Raw genomic sequence first — 16,494 nt, 5'->3', positions numbered from 1 at the left:
TCTGTGTGAGTGCTGCTCAGCAATACCTTAAACATCCCTGAGTTATCAACAGTTAGCTGTGATGGGGAAAGCTAACACTATTCCAGCCAAAACCAGCACAAGTGGAAATAATAAGGATCTAGTGGTTTGAAATTGCACACAAGAAAGGGTCAGGCTGTGAAAAATTCTAATAGCAATAGTGAGCCAGTGGTGTGGATTACTTAGAGAATTTGTGAAGGTGACTTAAAACCAGTGGTCTTTAGGATTATTAGAAAAGCATCTCGAAAGGATGATTGATCACTTTTAGGGTAGTTCAGTGATTTAGCTGACTTCTTAAAATCTCAGATCTTCCATGAACATAGCTCCTGAGTGCACTGACTGTTCAACAGGTAACAAAGAGCATCTTCATCTTAAACGTCTTCAGAACAGTTAAGGGGCAGAAAAGCCAGTGCAGGAGAAACAAGATCTACAAAGAAATCTTTCATTCCTGAGGAAGAAGTTGCTGGACCAGATTCCCTCATGCAGATTTTTCAGCTATCTTCTTGTTTAAAATCACTGCTATATTTGATGGGTCGTTTTTCCCCCAAGTTCCAATATTTTTAAATTTCTTTTAATACTCCCTCTGTTACGTTGCTGACATTGTTAACAACTTAATCCTGAAAGTGAGATAATTTCTTTTGGTAATTCACACAGTTTATCAGTTTTACTCTTTTTAATTATTTCAGTTCCTTACATTTCTCCTGTTAGAGGAATTTTGTATTTTTTAAAAGCCTCAAACTAAAGCTGTATTCTTCTTAAATGTGGAATGTTGAAAACTAAGTGTTTTCAGAGTATTCTTCTGTCTTACATTTGGGAAGGAGGAGCCACGTTTTCAGCCCTATTTTGGGACAAACACAATTTTGTTTGAAATCCATATACCCATATGTCTATTTCAATGTAGCATCTGAATAATACACTTACATATGCAAGTGTGTATGTATATATAGGTGTGTAGTTGTATTTATCATAGAATCATAGAAGGCCTTTATTGGAAGGGGCCTTTAACATCATCTAGTTTCAACCCCGCTGCCATGGGCAGGGACAACTTTCACTAGACTGGGTTGCTCAAAGCCCCATCCAGCCTGGCCTTGAACACTTCCAGGGATGGGGCTTCCACAGCATCTCTGGGCAGCCTGTTCCAGAGCCTCACCACCCTCACAGGAAAGAATTTCCTGCTAACATCTAATCTAAACTTACTCTCAGTCTGAAGCCATTCCTTCTTGTCCTGTCACCACATGTCCTTCTAAAAATCCCCAGTGTCTTTCTTGTAGCCTCCCTTCAGGTGCTGGAAGGCCACAATTAGCCTTTTATTTCATAGGCTGAACAATCCCAAGTCTCTCAGCCTTTCTTCCTAGTAGAGGTACTCCATCCCTCTAATCATTTTGGTGTCCTGCTGTGAACCTGCTCCAACAGATCAGATTCTTCAGTTTGCCTGCAAGAAAAGTCTGTCCTGTCTTTGTCTGTGTAGCCTGGGTGGCTGGCTGATTGACACAATTCCACTTTCCTTGAATTTGCTAGGTCTGGGAGATTCAGAGTACATGTTCTTTTGTAATGGTGGAAGGACAGTAGACCGCCGACTTCAAGAACTTGGTGCCCAGCACTTTTATGACACAGGATTAGCAGATGATTGTGTAGGGTAAGAACTGAATTTTAGTTTTTATTTGGATTTTATTTCTTCATGATGCAATGCTTGATGTTCTGAGGCATTTGGAGTCCATTGAACCTGGATACTCAGCACCTCATAGAAGTGAGTTCTGCCTGAGCACAGCATGCCTATTCAATCTCAATTGCCGTTAAATAAAACTGCATTTTTAAAGTGTGAGGAGACACTAATCCCTGGAAAAATAGTATTTAGCAGTTCTAGAAATTAAGTAAGTCAGAATAAGTGGAGGGGTTTGAAAATGTAGTCTGTTTTCTCTTTTTATCTTTTTTATTCTTTTTTTTTCTTTTGGGGGTGGGCAGAGGATCACTTTGGAGGAATTGTGTAAGATCTTTCTGTTTGCTGTAGAGGAATTATGTAAGAAAACAACTCCCTGTTCTGTTGCTCTTTCTGGCCGGTAGGCTGCAGTCTTGGCTTAGTTATTTTGAACTGCTGCTTATATTGGTTCTGTGCATGATGATGCAAAGCAGTTGAACACAAACATTGTCATAATCATAAAACTTATCTCTTGTGTTCTGAAATAATAAAAATGGGCCATTAGTGTAAGCCATTGATATTGCTGTTGCACAATGAAAAGTTGCATATTCTGCTGCCATTCCTTCAACTTTATGACAGAAGGTTCAGCATATGAAAATAAAAATAAGAAACTGGGAAAAGAGCAAGGCTGTTATACATTTTAGAGTCTGTAAATTTACATAGTGATAACAACTAAATAATTTTTTTTTCCTGACAAAGAAGTAACCTTGGTAACAGCTACAGATATATATTAGAAATGAAAGTGAATGGTGCTTTTTTGCTTTTGTGGTCTTTCATTATTTGTAAATTAGCAGTCCAGGAAGTCGCAATAATTCATCCATGCATTTCTTATTTTTTTTCCCCTTCATTCCCAGTTTGGAATTGGTGGTTGATCCTTGGATTGATGGACTTTGGCTTGCCCTCAAGGAAGCATTGCACTTGCAGAAAGAGAAAGAAGGCATGAACAGTGCTGTCAATGCTGTTTCCAGCTCTCTCTCTCCCGCTCTGCATACTGTGCATGAACTAAACCTAAGCTCTGAAGTACAGAACTTGAAGCTGGAAGATGGGGGAGCAAGGGGTTCTGATGTTCTGTCACAGAAACTGGATGACATCGATCTTGTGGCTCCAGCTAGAGACACCGAACCTTCCCTCATTAATTCCGTCCCTCCTGTTTCTCAGTCTGCTCTTAATATTCCTGCCCTGCCACCGGAATATATAGAGGTGCAGTTTCAGGATGCCCAGGGTGAGGTAAGGACTTCTCTTTGAGTGACAGAAGCCTCTAGCTTTTGTAGGAGTATGAGTGTGTACCCCTACATATGGCTCAAAAGAGCTCTTACATAAAGGAGATATATCCCCAAGTGCAAGAGGGTTTTGAATTTTAAGTAAAAAGTCCATTTATATTGAATGTAGCTGCTACCATATGGGTTATGGACACTTACGTCAAGATATAATTCAGCTAAATAGTAATTTGGTATTACACTGTCAGGAAAGCAAGAATTCAAATCCTCTGTGGCTTATGTTGTAACAGTGAAAACATCTTGGTGTAGTGAGGAGTACAGTATAGTTTCTGTTCAAATTTTTAGTACTTTCAGAATGCACTAAGTGGCTGTAAAATTGCTCAAAATCTTCCTGCATGCTTAGTAACAGAGAAACTTGTCATTGTGAAAACATGATCACTATTTTACTATGGGAAATGGAAGATGAACTGTAGATCAAAAGCCAGTATGCTTTTCATGTGAAGCCACACTGAATAAATACCTGCTGTACTAAGAAGAGAATTAGCATGAGCTGGGAATCATCTCCAGTTGGCAAGAGTGACTCAAACTTTTCTGGTTGCCTGTAGAGGGCAGATGTTTCAGTAATCCATGCAAGGAAGCAGTGAAGTCTTGCTGCTCTTTAAATGTTGGGGAGCCAGGAGCTGAGTGAGGTAACACAGCCAGCATTGTTCCCCACTACCCAAGCAGTGCAAACCAGGAGGTTGCAGCCAGGATCAGCCAAGAGTACAGATCATCAGGCAAGTTTGTGGCAATCAAACAGCTCTGGGCCCAAGCCAAGAAACCAGTCTCAGCTGCAGGCGTGGATCAACAGGATCTGTGTCCAGTCACAGGCATGGTTGAGGATGAGCTGCCGACCAGTGCTGCTGTAATGTAGCTCAGGCAAGGACTGAAGAACCAGTACTGAGCTGGGATGGGGTTTCTGGGCCCAGTCCTCTGGTGTGGCCGCTCATGATCACGGAAGCCCTTTAGTATCCTCTGGACTCTGACACTCTGTTGAGACTGTTAATGGAAATGCTGAGAGAATCAATTAGTCTAGCTAATACAGTTATGTAAGAGTGTATGGATTTAAACACTGGATAATTTTGCATTTCTTTTAAACCTCGTATTGTTGGTTTTGTGCGGGTTGTTAAATTTAATAATCCAAATTAAATTCTTGGAAGTTTATGATTTAGAGGTACTCTTCTATTAAAGACTAATAGTTGGGTTGAATGTGCTGCTTCAGTCCTTAAAAGAGCCTATATTCTTAAAGTCCTCATATATTCAGACTGATCTCTGAAACAGTTCATGAGGTTCTAATACTGATGCCTTAACTTTTCTGTATGTAGAAAAAAAAGTTAATTTTGCTTTTGAACAGCAAATGAAAAAAGATGAATCTGCTAATTTGGAACTCAGTGACAGATTAAAGATTATAGTTCAGATTTCAGGTATAAAACAGGATGGTTGTCTTGAACCCTGGAAAGAATCAAATGCATGTTTGTGTTTTTTTCCTTTGGAACTATTTTTGACATAGTTGGCGAGACCTTGTCGAAAAGTAGCATGTAGGGTCATGTTTGGTTTTGCAGGTATCACACAATTCATGTCCTCTTTTGGTACCTCACATTGCAACAGCAGCTATGGGTACTTTTTGCCAAGCGCAGCTGAAGTTGGTGTGTTTTGAAATGCATCAAGTTGAGGTTTGGATATCTCCAAACAGAGACTCCCTGCCATTTAAAGAAGGCCTGGTACACGATCTCTCCAGTTACTTAAATGATCTTGTCTTGGGCTGTTGAGTCTCAGGGTTGAATTAGCAAGCTGCTGCATACTGGTAGCAGAGCAGCAGTGGTCTTAAGCGTTTGTGGGAAGTGTAAGATAATACAGTTTACCTTAAATCTTGATTTCATTATGCCTCGAATTTGGCTTGCAGGGAATACAAATGTAGACAATTACCACAGTCCAGCTGATGCACAATGGCTTGATATGGCCCAAGCCATTAATCACCATGTCAAATTCTTTAGAGAACAAAGAAACTTCCTACTGTTCTCAAGTGATTCTCTTGTCTTGTTTTTTAAATAGGAAATCTTCAGATTAACAAATATTCTCCTCTTGGTAGGATGATTCTTTTTCGTGTGACAGAGTATTGTTGTAGGCATTTGGTATCCCTCCTGCCTTTTTTTATTTTTGTCTGCATTGATTTCATGTTAAACTTGCTGACTATAGTGGTGGAGAAACGAGGGCTGTAGTCTGATCTTCAAGTAACAGCCTTTGACATACGTGACCTGGAATAATTCTTCGTGCCCATATGTCATACTTGGGGCACATTTTTACCTCTGTAAAAGTGTTGGGTTATAACATGATGCTGTCTTGTAGAGTGGGGTTTGCTCATTAGCTCTAATTTAAAACTACTCTTACAAGTTGCCTATAATAATAGCCTTATATTGACCCCAAAGCCTCAAGCTGTAAACCTGCAATGATGTAATTTCTGTTCATACTTCTTATGTCCATTATATACATCTAGTAATCCTTTAATTAGGCAGGAGTTTTCTGGGGTTTAACATAAATGCCATTCTCTAATTGGCTATTTTCAAGGCAGTTCTTGAAAAATGAAACAGCTCGCTGCATTTGATAATAATGTAGGCCCATTAGACTGTTCAAGCCTACTGCCTTTTATAATTGAATGTATGCCAGTAACTGCTTAGATGTGATTTTTTAAAAAGAGGAGCAAAACACTCTATGTATAGAGAAGATTAATGTTTTTCCTTATTGAGTAGTTTTCCGAAATTGTTTCCAAAAAACCTGTACCAACACCAATTCCTGAGTCACAGTAGGATGTCATAAAGCTGATTTGCATTTTTAGCATAAGTTTTTTTGTTGTCTTTTTCAGAATCCACATCTGCCTTCACTTATCTCAGAGGGAGCAACCTTTGAAGTGCCAGTTACAAAAGCAGTTCAACTCACTAGAGAAGATGCAATAAAAACTGCGTTGCTCTTAGAGCTTGATATTGCAGTAAGTTGGTGACAGCTTTTTCTTTAGTGGGTTAAAATAAAGGGTGAAAAGCATGTGTGTTATGTATAATAACTGAGGGGGAAAATTATTTGACTGTTTAAAAAGAAAAAATAATTCTCCATACAATAGGATGTCAGCTTACGTTTGTCCGTTTGTAAATGTAAAGTTTGATTTATTCACTGAAAAACAGGACTCAGTGGAAGTCAAAACAGGAACAAAGTGTCAAGTTAATTTCTTTGTTGTTCTGTGGATATCATACTGAGTGAAATACCTTTATGAAGGGAATTTGCAGTGGAGAAGGGCAATCAGGCAATATTTAAAATGAATAATCTTTCAGTTTATAAGTATACAACTTGAAGAATATGCAGAAACTGTATAGCGAATTGTGACTGTTCATAATGATGAGTAATCTACACAAGTAGTAGTTTTGAGTCATAGGAATTGTTAGTTCTTGAGCACTGTTTCTGCCTCTGACACTCATTTGCTGTGACTTGTTAACATGCTGTTCAAACTGCCAACCTCAGTTACCCTCAGTTAAAAAACTGGTTTCGTTTATTCAGTGAAGATCATATTTTGTATACTGGTTTGAAGATGAAAGGCAGGCAGAGAGTGCTTGATACTACTTTATAAGAAATCTTTAAAAGGAAAGTATGTTGCTTTTGAGTGGTTTCCCAAATTTATAGAATATTACTTTTGAGATAGTGTGATTTTTGGCAGTACCTTCTGTTGGCCTCTCTTAGCCTAATCTGTCTCAATATACGTGAGGCATCTTTAAATCTCAGTTATAAGTAGATTCTATTAAGTTTTGAGCAACTGATTCTCTGAGTGACATGTTTTTTTGCATGTATTTGTATGTATAGTTACATTCTGTCATCAGCACCCACTGAAAATGTAAGCTTTCCTTGCCTTTTTCACCTAACATTCAGTCTGTGTGTGTAGGTCACTCGCCTGATTCATAAGGGAAACATAATGATGCAAGTATAATTCTGCATATTCCTTTAACAGGCAGAAGCTTCAGTTGCACACAAGAATCTCAGGCAGCTAAGTAGAATCTAGGTATTAAGATAGGAATTTTCACTGTGCTCTTGTCTGGCTATTTTTCTGTTTTTCCTCCAGAAAAAAGCAATTACAGTCGTTTCTGTCACAATTCATCAAATAGTTTAACAAGCAATTTTCTTTTAGTGATGATGTATCTCTGTAAAAAGTTACATTAATTATGAGGACTTCATTTATCTGCTCTTCTCAAACCAGAAAATGTAGTACATCAGTAATTAATGATCTGGGCTGATTATATAACACAACCTCTTAATACGTATTTATTTTCCTTTTGTTTGGGCTGCTCAGCAGTTCTCATTAAAGAGTGTCCAAATATTTAAACCAGATAAGGAAAGACTTTTTCTAATTAGTAAGGTTAAGCCTGGAAAGGAAACATGACTATTTCATTTCTGATGTGCTCAAAACAGCAAAGTGTTAGTTCAGAGTAAAAGAATATTTGACTTAATGTGAGCACAGTAGTAGGAAGATTGTGTTCAGGAATGGGAATGCCTTGGTTTGTGATAAAATTTAATAGAAATATTTCATGTTTTAAAACAGGATACAGCCTTTGAGTACCAACCTGGAGATGCCTTCTGTGTAATATGTCCCAACAATGGCAATGAAGTGGAAGAGCTTCTTCACATTTTGGGACTTTCTGAAAAAGCAGACAACTTGGTTTGTGTAAAAGTTAAGCAGGGCACTAAAAAGAAAGGTATGGTGTGATGCACTGGTCATGGCCCAGTGCTCCTTTCTGTGTTCTTAGGAGTTGGTGTGCGTGGTTTTGAACATTTTTCTCTTTCATATGGAAACACAGCTGTCTTTTTGTGGAGACATGTTGGAAGTCACAGTGATGTGTTAAAAAAGTGAATGCATAAGAATGCTGCTGATTTCACTATAGCTGAGAAGATGAGCTCTTGACTGGGAGCTGCAGCCTGGCATTGGCATTCATCCATCTTGTTCTTACTCTGTGCTCCTTCATGTTTATGGAGATAAGGCTTTAATCACATAACATTACAATCCCCCACTTGAAAGTAAAATCTCCTTGCACAACACTGCATGTCAATCTGTTTTACATCCTAAGAGGGCTGCACTCCTCAAGGACAAGCCTTAGTGCTGTTGCAAGGTGCCTTTTAATAGGGTTGTAAGTCTATGGATGTGTTCTGCTAAGTCTTACGATGCCATGCTTCAGGAAGAGTAGCTGCAGGTTCAGAGTGTGCCTATGTACTGCCAGCTGGACCTGTGTGAATTACTCCATTCTTGCACTGCATTTGGTGTCTTAGTGGTGCTGCTGAGCTGTGCCTTTATTTCCACAGGAAGGTGTAGAGCTCTTTGTTATTCTGGTTTATAGGTAAATCAGTTTTCACTGTGAGATTCCCTTCATCTTTGAGGGCTGCACAAGTTGTCCATTAAGTGTGAGATGTGTGATGCCACTTTCATATATTAATAGATGCACATTTTACTTTGTTTTTTTTTCTCCCACTGAACTAGGAGCATCTCGTCCACAACACATCCCTGAAAGAAGCACTCTCAAATTCATTCTAAACTGGTGTCTGGAAATAAGAGCAATTCCCAAAAAGGTGTTTATGTGTTTTTTGTTCTAAAGAGAAATTAGTAATTCTATGCTATAGGCTCTTACAGATCTGTCATTGCTTTATGTGTAGTTATGGTATCTCTTAGTGAATAAGGATTGTCAGTTTGTATGCTGCTGTTTGTGCTTTACTCTGAGAAATGTCAGTTCTGGTAGTTTATCTGGCAGACACTCCTATTCTGCAGTATCTTGGATCCTGACTAGTCTGGAAGTAAGTAGAAAAGTATTAGGTAACTTGGTGCCAGATAACTGGGAAGGCTGACTGAACCCAGCCCCATAATCATTTTAAAGAAAACAGTCTTTGTAATCAGAGGGAGCCACATCTGTCAAGTTCTGTCGCTAAAAAGACACGTTGCTGTATGCAAATATACCAAAGTGTCCTTTACATTAGCTCAGTTGGTCAGAGCATGGTGCTAGTAACCCTGTGTGGGTCATTCACTTAAGAGCTGGAGTTGATCATCCTTGTGGGCCCCTTCAACTCAGAATATTCTGTGAAATCTCTGAAATTTTAAAGCTTTCTTTAGCATTTCAGTAACCTAGCAGAATTCAAAGAAGGATTTTTGCTTGCATAGTATTTGTTCTCACAACATGTATATATTATTTTCCTTTTGTTTTGTGCATGTAAAAAATTCAAAGCTTGTAACTGAAAATGCATCTGTATTTCTGGTATTGTCAAAATGTATTTTAAAGATAACTTTGTATGAAGGATGAAGCTAAACGATTGTGTGGTTGGGTCTCTGAGGGAAATCAGTCTTGGGGAGGACCTTTTTACTTAATTTAGTGGATTTTGCAGCAGAAGAGAATCTTCTTGTTGTTTCAACCTTTTCAAAACCACATTTAATGATTTTGAAAATTTGTCTCAGCAATGAGTAGGCAGAGGGTACTGGCTAGGGAATATCACTGAAGCCAGTTTTTATAACCTGTCTGCTGTATTAACTGTTCAGCCTAAAATGTGCTTTGTGTAACTCCATACTCAAAACTATTATCTGGAAGCTCTATGGTTGAGTACACTCACATTATTTTCGAGGTATTCCTTTGTGTAGAATGTATCATCTGATTGCACTTGGTGTTTTCTATCACTTTTCTTTTATGCACTGTGTCTATTTCCACCTTCTTTTTTTGAAAGAAACTTGTAACTATTTACAGCTGTTTTTCACCTTATCTTACAATGCTCAATTTCATTTTCCTTTAAGAGAAGTTTACAGTACCATTATGTACCATAAAGTATAGAATAAAACACCACAACAATATTTACATGACTCATTAAATACCATACTTTATTTGTAGTCATACCTCTTCTAAGATTTTTGTTATTAATTTCCTGGCTTCTGTAACTTAGTAAATGGTGTTTTGTCTTGAGTGAAGTTGTGTTATGGAGCTGCCTAACTAAAGTGTAAGTAGGGGCAATAAGAACACTTTTAAAAACCTGGAATTTTGGGGGGAATGGCTTGTGCCTATTTTTTTTGTCTCTTCCTCGCTCAGGCTAAGTAGGATTTTCTGACCTGCTAGCTTGTTGCAGCCATTAGAAGAGCAATCAAAAAAAAAAAAATTGGAGAAATAAAGTCTATTATCCATTAACCTAATTCCTGTCCCCAAGCAACCCAAGTTTTTCCCGGTTTTGTGACCATTTCCCTAAATGGACAAGTTTTTTTACCCTTCCCTCTTTTCTTTCTTCCCTCCAGGCATTTTTGCGAGCTCTTGTAGAGTGTACCAGTGATGCATCAGAGAAACGGAGGCTTCAAGAGCTTTGCAGCAGACAAGGAGCCTCTGATTACACTCGCTTTATTAGAGATTCTAATGTTTGCCTCCTGGATTTACTTCATGCTTTTCCAAGCTGCAAGCCTTCACTTAGCCTGTTAATTGGTAAAAGACTGATTTAGATTTAATTAGATTTGGTTTCTGCAAATGCGTCAGAGTAAATGTTCAATTTCCCAAGAAAGGGGAATAACTGTTCAGTTAACTACTTTAGGAATGTTATAGTTTCTATAGTGATCAAGCTGAAACTGTTCTTGGGGAACAAAGCTCTCTTGTACAGTTTGTGGTCTTTGGCCTTCTTTCTGCAAACATGTTGGTTCACACCAGTGCTTTAATTGACTCTGGATTACTCCTGTACATGAAAAGGAGGCATAAGGTGCTTGCAGGAGTAGGGTCTTTACGAATTAGTTCATCAATTGCTTACAATTAAAAAAGACTTATTTTTACAACTTCTAATTTCTCTGCCTACATGGTCTTTACTTGCACTTTTACCTGTTAAAATAGCATGGTTTTCCCAGTATATTTGTGTTTATGTAATGTCTAACACACTCACTGGGTTCCTGATATAAAATACTGAAAGGATGAGACTACAACTCTAACCATATCAAATACATCTGAAATTACTGGCAGTTACTTTTCAATTTAAAATCCAGAGTTTCTTAATATGTTTCATAATATGAGTGAAAGAAATTGCTTGCTGTGTTTTGCAGTCATTTTGTCCACACTTACCCAAAATTGCTGAATGGGTGTAGTGTCTTGTGCAAGTGATTTCACTGCACTAGCTTTTCTTAACTCCACCTAGCAACTGTCTTCTGTAGCAGAGCACCTTTAAAATATGTCAGGGTATGCATGTACTGACAAAAGGGTAGTTCTGTTTATGTATATACATATGTAGGTATAAATGTGCGTGTGAGTGATATATATATATAGATATATAATGGGCATCTTGTTGAAAAAATGCCCAGTTGTTTTTTTAGCTGAGATTTCAAAACTTTGCATAGGTAATTAGTGATTTGAAACTGAGCTGGCACATCTGCTTCCAGGACATTATATGTAGGAAACTTTCAATCAAGCAATGTATATTGTGAGAGCTTTTGAGCTCGTGGAGGAAAGGTGGGGAAAATTAAATTTCAAGCTTCACCTCATCTTGCTAGCTACTGGCATCTCTTCTGTGCACCTTACAGTCATTTTTATTTGACTAAGAACTCCATAAATTAACTGTTATGGTCTTGTCGTATAGGATCTCTAATTGATGTTCCACAAGGTCTAAAACCCATTCAAAATAGAGTTCAAGTCTTAATTGCTTGTTTCTCAATCACAAACACTCAATGTCACTAGAATAAAATTGCAGTTAAATTAAAATACCTTGTAATCTGTTGTAGTGTAAACACTCATTATATGACATTTTCATTGGGGTGAATCAAATAAATGATACTTTTTTTTTCTGTTCTTCAGAACATCTTCCTAAATTGCAAGCCAGATCCTATTCAGTGTCAAGGTAATGAAATACTCAAATTGTATCTTCTTAGTTATTTAGGTATGGGGTTTTTCTCATGCATGTTTCTGTGCATTATAATCTGAAGAAGAAAGAGAAGTGAAGGATAAAGCGTAGTTGTGACCCTATTGCAAGAAACATTGTTGGGCTATTCCAGAGAACATTGTTTTGAGTGTGTGGCAGTGCTTTTGATAAAGCTCTTAAGAACAAGCTCACACACACCTGAATCTGGTAGGAATTTGGATTCCCTTCTGTAGACACTGGCCTCTGAGTCCAACCTTAAGACAATTTCTAACTATAAATATTATGCAGTTAGCTGAACACTGTGAATCTTGGTTCAATTTAAATGGTTTGGACTGCAGATGGACTCGCTGCAAAATTGTACAGCTGTCTCTCAGGTTTTGGATTGTTTTTTTAATATTTTTGTCTTTGTAGTTCAAACTTGTATCAGCCAGGAAGGCTGTGCTTTGTATTTAATGTTGTGGAGCTCCCTGCCAGTCCCTCTAGACCAGTCTCACGGAAAGGAGTATGTACAGGGTGGCTTGCTGAGTTAGTTGCACCTCTACTGCACCCCAGTAAAAACACTCTGGATACAAAAGGAGAAAGCTCTTCAACTGAAAAGGTATGAATATTGGATCTAAAGTCATTAACTGTTGCATTTATGCATGTTTGAAACAACTGCGGGTTTCTTTGTTCACTGCTGTGATGTTGTGCAGCTGTTTTGTCAGTATACACCTTAATTTTGCAGTTCTACCCTACTTCTATATAACATGTCCAGAACTTCATTGCTAAGCACTAAACTTAAATTTTACTTATCTGTGCGTACCTGAACTGTGAAATTTTCCATTGCTGAAAGGCAAGAGTTGTTTTCCACCCCTCTGCAGTCCTAAGTGTATCTTGGAGGATGTTTTCATGGACTAAACTACCACTGTACAATTAAATGGTTGTGACTGTTGCATCACAAGAGAGAAGCACTTAGTCATTTCACAAAAAGGGTGGCAGATAATAGGGAAGAAACTGTAAAACTCCTGCTTCTTGTCAGGTCTTCCAGAGTTTGCAAAGGACAAGTTATTGAATATGACACAGGTGTCAGTCACCTGTATTTTTTTTCTGATGTGTATCAATGATTGTTTGGCACAGTGGGTATTACTGGGAGAAGGTACTTTTTTTTCCCTTCCTTTCCTTTTGTGGCAGAGATTCTGTGTCATTAATCAATCTCAAATTTGTTAGGTCTAAGCTAATTATTAACAAATTGGGATTCTACTATATAATTGATATATGTGATACACATATCTTTTTTCAAAAAGAACTACTGGCAGCCTAATGTATATTTGATTATGAAAAATGGAACAAGCATAGAATTCGGTTGAAAGAAAACTGTGCCAATAATTCAAGATGTCAGTCAGACAAAATGGAAAAAAACACCATACTAGTTATCTTCATTTTTTAAAAGTAATGCAAAGATTCATATGTGCATGATATATCTTACTCCAATGTTCACCTCTGCTCTTTATTTAAAATATAATTGATTTGAAGTTAATTAAAGATCAAACAACAAAAAGAGGTGGCTAAAAAGGGAAAAAAATTATTACAAAATGAGTCTGTATAAAGTTTAGAACTATTTCCATCTGCTGCACAAGCTAGAATTCAGCATAGAAAAATGTGCAGCAATGCACATTGATTGCAGAAATATATGGAATAACAATACAAAATAGATGACTGTGATCTTATGCAGAAATACATTAGATTAATTGAATATACTTCACAGCATAAATGTGTTTACCATTTGCTGTCTGTTTTGAAAGAATGACCAGTTTGGAATCATTAATAGGGTAGAGAGCCTCCTAACTCAAGTGTGGTTTGAAGGATATATATAAGTATTGGTCCCCACAAGCAAGAATTATTCTATTTTTTTATCATCATGAAACCAGGAAAATAATGCTCTTTAACATTGTTGTATCTGTAGTGAATTAGAATATAAAAAAATGAGTTGTGCTAAACTATTAAGATTTACACAGCAAAGTTTAAATAACTTGGTCTAGTGCCTTACTCCTTCCTTAAACTTGAAAGTAAATTCAAATCCTTTCATAATTAATGTGCAAAATAAATTGGATGTTTGCTTATGACGTTAATGGATGAAGCTCTGCTGTGGCTGCTGTTGGGTCTTGAATAATCTTTTAGAAATGAAAATAGTCATCTCTTGTTTTCCATAGATTATGTTGGCCATGTCTCAGAGGGTAGATATGGAGTTCCTATGAAAATATGTCTTCCTTTCTGACACAGATATGCAAATCAGAATTACTGTTTATCAGTGGGGTTCTGTAAAACATTTCCCGAGACCTTTGAGCTCTTATGTGCCTCCCCTCACCCATATGCACTTTTGGAAATCTTGTCAAACTTTTATGAAAATTAAGGAAGCCAGCTCTGTACCAGTAGGCTTCAATTCACTATAAACACATCCTGACCTCCGCTGGATTATTTTTAGATGCCCACAATGTAAAAAAAGGTTGAGTTACCTTTAATAGCAATAAACAAGCTCTGCTTCCCTTTGAATGCCAACACCAAATTTTCCATGCATTCTGTAACAATATTCCCCAAATTCGTGGTGCAATCAGTTCACGTTCCTGAGGTTTCATGTTCAGAAACTCACATCCGCGTGGTTTATCCCAGTTTTCCTTCAGATGGATTAATAGGTTTGTAAAATAGGTTTGGTTTTGTTTTGTTGGTTTTTTTTTTATTTTCCCAAAAACTTCTGTGAGGTTCCATTCTAAATGTCTGTGTGGAATTAAAGATGAACTCTGAGGCTCAGGATTTGGAAGGGTGTGTGGGTACATATGCTGTGTAAATACCCTGAAGGTTCTAAAAATGTCATGGTGTTTTCACTGCTTAAGAATACCCTTCAATTATATTTTATCTAATTTAATTTTAGATAACTATTTTTCCTCGTCCAAACAATGCTTTCCACTTACCTGCAGACCCATCTGTCCCATTCATTATGGTTGGTCCAGGGACAGGAATTTCACCATTTATTGGTTTCCTACAGCATAGGTATGTACCAAGTTGTTACCTGGAGAGCAGTCTTTTTATGTTGAGGAAAAAAACAGCCTGAGGATTTGAGTTAAAAAGCAGTTAATTTTTTTTTTACTTTTTGTAATGGTGGTATGATGATTATAAGCAGTCTTAATTTTAAACAAGCATTGGTTGTGTGTTTATTTGTTTTTCAAAGGAGTAAAACTTTTCATCTAACTGTATTTACTATTCATAGTAGATATATGAGAAATGGGGTGAATTGCAGAAATAGTAATAAGAAGTTAAATCCCTTATCTGTTTGTGTTGCTGGTGGAAGTCCTGTAAGAGAATGGTAGTTTTTAGGAAGTGCTAACTGGCTTAAGTTGGTTATTCAAAATTCACTTCCTTGAGAAGTGGCATCTGTATTAAAAGGCATGATGAATGTCAAGTTTTCTCCTGTATTCTCCTGTTTCTGTGTGGTTTACATTTTGATGTTTTAAGATGAGAAGCTTGGCACCAGAACCTTCAACTCAGTAGTAGTCTTGGTATTTGGGAGTTTGTGTGTGAGGGAAGGTGGATCTCTTATTTTCCCTCACCAACTGCAGCAGTGTAATTTTGCAAGGCAAAGAGATGTTTGTTCAAAAAGTGACAGCACACCACCAAAAATATGTAAAAACTTGATCATTCTGAGGAAATGAAGAATGGGAGAAGTGAAGTATTTGGGTGGGAATGGTTCTAAGTTTTAAAGGTAACCAATATGACTTGTTAGTTCCAGCAAGATCATGGAGTTTATTGGATCCTATAACAATTATTTTTGAAACATTTTATTTGAGAGAAAAGTGCGGTTTTGATGTGCTGTTTCTAACTCCGTGCTTTGCTTTAACCAAATCGTTACGTACCATCCTTGCTCCTTAATTTTGATTCCCAAATACACCTTTATCTCTCAGAAGTGTTTTGCATTTTATTTTAAAGTATAAATGAAAACTCTCTTTCAAAATGTAACTAGAAAATGGCAGCTAAAACTCCTTTAAAATAATACTTTCAGCATTATTTCAAGAAAATTAAATATTTCTGATGATGTGGAAGTTAATAAATTATTATTCACAGAATCTAGCAGGTATCTACAGCTAAATGGAAAGCCTTCTAAAACTGCTGAGTTTTCCCAGGTGGTTTTACAGGGCTTCCAGTGAAGGATAAAAGGTAGTGATCTCCTTATTCAGCAGTCAGGATTATTTTGTGGGATGTTTGGAGTTGCCAGTCTTGACTATTCCAGTATGAAACTGTGGCCAAAAAACCATAAATTTGAAGTTCATTGATTTTGAGCTGGTCCAAATGTGAATAGTCAAGAAAATCAAATAAGCAGGGTTTGACTTTGATTTAGCTTAAGTTGTTTTACATTTCTGCCAATCCAGTGGGTTTTTAAAATATTACTTTAAGTGAAAATTAGGTTATAGATGTTTTAGATTCTGCACTTGATAAAACAGGCTTGGATTTTTTTTGTCTCTTTAGGCAAAAGCTCAGAGAACAACATCCAGACTGGAAATTTGGAGAGACATGGCTGTTTTTTGGTTGTCGGCATCAGGATCGAGACTATTTGTTCAAGCAAGTTTGCTATTTAACATCCATTTTTTTATTCATGAGGGAATGCTCATCTCTGAG

At 37.2% G+C, this 16,494-nt stretch overlaps 1 protein-coding gene across 5 annotated transcripts in view; it reads left to right on the top strand.

Moving 5' to 3' along the window:
• The window catches only part of MTRR (5-methyltetrahydrofolate-homocysteine methyltransferase reductase), a 31,732-nt gene that overhangs the window by 11,134 nt on the left and 4,104 nt on the right, over positions 1-16,494 (top strand). For 4 of the 5 annotated variants that reach the window (XM_069004064.1, XM_069004065.1, XM_069004067.1 and 1 more), the window contains 10 exons: positions 1,537-1,654; positions 2,569-2,941; positions 5,831-5,953; positions 7,547-7,700; positions 8,477-8,565; positions 10,259-10,439; positions 11,787-11,829; positions 12,262-12,448; positions 14,756-14,874; positions 16,345-16,437. In XM_069004064.1, the coding sequence (XP_068860165.1) occupies positions 1,537-1,654; positions 2,569-2,941; positions 5,831-5,953; positions 7,547-7,700; positions 8,477-8,565; positions 10,259-10,439; positions 11,787-11,829; positions 12,262-12,448; positions 14,756-14,874; positions 16,345-16,437 (1,480 nt within the window). The remainder of the gene's footprint in view (positions 1-1,536; positions 1,655-2,568; positions 2,942-5,830; positions 5,954-7,546; positions 7,701-8,476; positions 8,566-10,258; positions 10,440-11,786; positions 11,830-12,261; positions 12,449-14,755; positions 14,875-16,344; positions 16,438-16,494) is intronic. The other variant, XM_069004068.1, reaches the window with a different exon arrangement.

Source organism: Aphelocoma coerulescens, chromosome 2 (assembly GCF_041296385.1).
Source record: "Aphelocoma coerulescens isolate FSJ_1873_10779 chromosome 2, UR_Acoe_1.0, whole genome shotgun sequence".
Classification (NCBI taxonomy): domain Eukaryota; kingdom Metazoa; phylum Chordata; class Aves; order Passeriformes; family Corvidae; genus Aphelocoma; species Aphelocoma coerulescens.
Note: the sequence above shows the minus strand (reverse complement) of the source record. Positions and strands in the feature narration are given on the sequence as shown.